This window comes from Cibotium barometz, chromosome 4 (genome assembly GCF_041138505.1).
Source record: "Cibotium barometz isolate CiBa-2024 chromosome 4, ASM4113850v1, whole genome shotgun sequence".
Taxonomy (NCBI): domain Eukaryota; kingdom Viridiplantae; phylum Streptophyta; class Polypodiopsida; order Cyatheales; family Cibotiaceae; genus Cibotium; species Cibotium barometz.
In genome coordinates, this window is record NC_141049.1 from 44,370,294 (window position 1) to 44,374,181 (window position 3,888).

A 3,888-nucleotide genomic window follows, 5' to 3' on the forward strand; every position below is an offset into this window, starting at 1 on the left:
ACCCCAGATCTCTTGCAAAAACACACCAGTGAGTCGCTATGATTGGACGTACGCCACAACCCGAGCTGGGTTGAAGACAACTCGTTGACGCCGAAGAGCCTTGTGCCATGAAGGCACATGAAGAAGTTATCAGCCAAAACAAGATCCTCAGTTGGGAGATGCTAGCCTAGAGGAGGCACTCCTTTCTCTTGTTGAAAAAGGAATGCCTCCTCTGCCTTCTGTTGAGGACTTTGCAGTCATCTTGCACAAGTGCAGAAAGGAGAGAAACCCAGCCCATGCACTACGTTTGCGCACCTACATCCGCGAAAAGGGGCTCGAAGCCCATGCATCACTCGGAAACTATCTCGTCTGCATGCTGGTGGATGTTGGAAGCATGTGCCATGCGCAGCAGGTCTTTGACATGCTGGTGTGTCGGGATGAGTGCTCGTGGAATTCCCTCATCACAGGTTATGTTAAAAACAGGGAGTCACGGCATGCTCTAAACCTGTACCAGAAAATGCAGGAAGATGATTCTCTATATTCTAATGGATATACTTTTTTGGCATTGGTGAAGGCTTGCACTAAGCTGAAAGATCTGGAAGCAGGCCACAAAATACATGTTGAGGTTGCCAAAAAGGGTTTGCTAGAAATGAATGTTTTCATTGGAAGCGCCTTGGTCGATATGTATGCCAAATGTGGCTCCCTTGCAAAAGCACAGGAAGTGTTTGACAAGCTCCGGGTTCGAGATGTGGTCTTGTGGAATGCACTGATCACAGGATATGTGGAACACTGGCATGGTGAGGAAGCACTTGATCGGTTTGAATGGATGCAACATGAGGACGTCTGTCCAGATGTGGTCACATTTGTTTGCATCTTGAAAGCCTGCAGCAGCATAGGAGCCACGGTCAAGGGACGGAAAATACATGCTGAGATTGCCAAAAAAGGTTGGGAAAGAGAGCTTCTAATTGGCAACACCTTGGTCGATATGTATGCGAAATGTGGTTCACTTGCAGAAGCACAAGAAGTGCTTGACAGGCTTCCAGTTCAAGACGTGGTCGCGTGGACTTCACTGATTGCAGGATATGCAGAACATGAGCATGGTAAGGAGGCACTCCAATGTTTTGAACAGATGCAACAGAACGGCGTCTCCCCTGATGCAGTTACGTTTGTTTTCAGCTTGAAAGCTTGTGGCAGCCTTGGGGCCACACTCAAGGGAAGAGAAATACATGCTAAGATTGCCAGAAAAGGATTGCTGCAAAGAGATATTTTTGTTGGCAGCACCTTGCTTGACATGTATGCTAAATGTGGCTCCCTTGGAAAAGCTCAGGAGGTGTTTGACAAGCTTCCAGTTCGAGATGTGGTCTCGTGGAATGCTCTAATCTCAGGATATGCAGAGCATGGATTTGGTGAAGAAGCACTCGATTGTTGTGAACAGATGCAACATGAGGGCCTGTCTTCCGATGCTGTCACACTTGTCTGCAGCTTGAAAGCTTGTGGCAGCATAAGAGCGACAGTCAAGGGACAAGAAAAACATGCTGAGATTGCCAGAAAAGGTTTAGAAAGAGAGCTCCTTGTTTGCAACACGTTGGTCGATATGTATGCTAAATGTGGCTCGCTTGCAGAAGCACAAGAAGTATTTGACAAACTTGCAGCTCGAACTGTAGTCTCATGGACTGCACTTATTGCAGGATATGTGGAACATGGGCATGCTGAGGAGGCACTAAACTATTTCGAACAAATGCAACATGAGGGCCTCTCTCCGGTTGCTGTCACATTTCTTGGCAGCTTGAAAGCTTGTGGCAGCATAGGAGCCATAGTCAAGGGACGAGAAATACATGCTGAGATTTCCAGAAAGGGGCTGGAAAGAGAGCTTCTTATTGGCAACACCTTGGTAGATATGTATGCTAAATGCAGCTTGCTTGCAGAAGCACAAGAAGTGTTTGACAAGCTTGCAGTTCGAAGCGTGGTCTCCTGGACATCACTAATTGCAGGATACGCCCAGCTTGGAGAGAGTGAAAATGTTTTCTGCATCTTTGACAGAATGGTTGGAGAAAATATAAATCCAAATTTTGTTACATTCCTCAGTGTTCTTAGTGCATGTAGTCATGTAGGTCTAGTGGATAAGGGTCAGATGTACTTTGAGGCCATCAGTAATGACTTCATCCCAACTCTTGAGCATTACACTTGCATGATCGATCTCCTTGGCCGCGCTGGTCATATAGACAAGGCTATAGCATTGATCACAAAGATGCCATACCATCCGGGTATTTTGGTGTGGCATACTGTGTTGGGGGCTTGTCAGAAGTGGGGCGATGTGGAGCTTGGAAGACATGCATTTGAACATGCAGTGCGATTGGATGAAATGGACGCTGCAGCTTATGTCTGCATGTCTAACATCTATGCTGATGCTGCCATGCAGGAGGAGGCTTACAAGGTCGAGGCAATGCGAGTGGAAAAACAAGCATGGAAGAGTCAGAAGGACACAGATGGTGGACATACAGGCGGGGACTTGTGCAGTCCTTTTTGGTTGGGGATAAAAGACATTCCCAAAGAAAAAACAATGATGCAACGCTCGAGGATCTTCTGCCTAAAATAATGAAGGTTAAATTCCAGGTTTTCACTCGGTTTTTCTGGACATTTTCAATGATGCAAAATATGGTGTGTTGTGCAGGCACAATGATAAATTGGCTATCATGTATGCCTTAATTAATACGCCCAAAAGGATATCCATAAGCCTTAAGGGCTGTCGAAAATCTCGGGTTTTGTGATGAAAGCCATTCAACTATGGCACTCCTATCAAAGATAAGAGCAGCGAAGGAATCTTGTGATCAGGGGTGCAAACTGCACACATGTTTTTTGAGGAGGGCAGTGTGCTTGTGGGGACTATTTGTGATGGTAGTGCAATGGAGGTATCCAATCCCATTTTATTCAAGTTCTGCTGAATGAAGGTGAGGCTGATGGAGTGTCAAACAAGAACTTCACATGGAGGTGGAAACAAACTCTAGTAGTGGGCATGGAGACTTTAATGCCAACGACTGCATAAGCAAGGCTGCTACAAAACGTCCCTGGATAGAGAGTTGTGTATTGTGTACGCATCACTGCTTTTTGTCACTGTGGTACCACAGGCTGGATGTAAAGCATTCACTTACAGCGGTTCGTGGCTTCACTCCCTTACCTTTCAAAGGTATGCTGGACAGAAGGGAAGGGGGATGGTGTTCTGGTTCATGGTTGAGGTTGCATCCTTGGCAGCCAGATTGTCTTCAGGTTTACTCCAGACAACATGGGAAAGATTCAAGATCCTTAACGGGATCAGGAAAAACATGAACAAACCTACTACTAATTAAATAGAGTAGTGCTCATTTCTTTAATAAAAGAACATTCAAGCACAGCAAGAATAAGCCAGCACAAGGGGGTGGTGGCATTAGTTTGTCCTCGTGGTTGGCCAACTTATAGGTGCTTAAGTAAAGCTTGTGGTGATTCCAATAAGCTTGTTTCAAGAAGTTAAGTGGTTTCTGTGTAGCCAACAGTATGTCCTCATTAAAGAGTAATCTAAGATTTTGTTATCACAATGGCTTAGCCACATGGTAATCACAAAACCTTACAATGGTAGTAGTCAACTTATTTCAAAATGTAAAGTGGTTCCTGTGTGCCTAGGTCTCGCCAATGATCATAGTTCCAATAAAGATTAACTAAACAAGATTATGAGCATCCAGTTTGGGAGTGTCCATATGTGTTACATGCAAGGTAATGTGTCCATCGGTTCGGTGCCCATGCCATAAACTATCCACGTGTTTTAAAAAACTGGTCCAAATCATATGTATTGTCTAGTCTCTTTCAATGAAGTGTGGACTTGTCAACCATAGTTGTCACATTACGAAAATACGATATTGTATGGTACGGGAAATGATA

At 44.9% G+C, this 3,888-nt stretch overlaps 1 protein-coding gene across 1 annotated transcript; it reads left to right on the top strand.

The window, feature by feature from the left end:
• The first annotated feature begins 202 nt into the window (after nucleotides 1-202).
• Nucleotides 203-3,303, top strand: LOC147639300 (pentatricopeptide repeat-containing protein At1g06140, mitochondrial-like). Its single transcript, XM_086793880.1, has 4 exons — nucleotides 203-617; nucleotides 756-1,878; nucleotides 2,020-2,505; nucleotides 3,105-3,303. The coding sequence occupies exons 1-4, from the start codon at nucleotides 203-205 to the stop codon at nucleotides 3,301-3,303; spliced, it is 2,223 nt and encodes a 740-aa protein (XP_086650006.1).
• Nucleotides 3,304-3,888: the final 585 nt, after the last annotated feature.

Bases quoted from the DNA above. Each gene is read 5' to 3' on its own strand.
- LOC147639300 (XM_086793880.1), top strand. From the start codon at position 203: ATGCCTCCTCTGCCTTCTGTTGAGGACTTTGCAGTCATCTTGCACAAG. The intron at 618-755 runs GTTTGCTAGAAA...CACTGATCACAG, and splicing joins TGTTGAGGTTGCCAAAAAGG to GATATGTGGAACACTGGCAT. The intron at 1,879-2,019 runs GTATGCTAAATG...CATCTTTGACAG, and splicing joins GGCAACACCTTGGTAGATAT to AATGGTTGGAGAAAATATAA.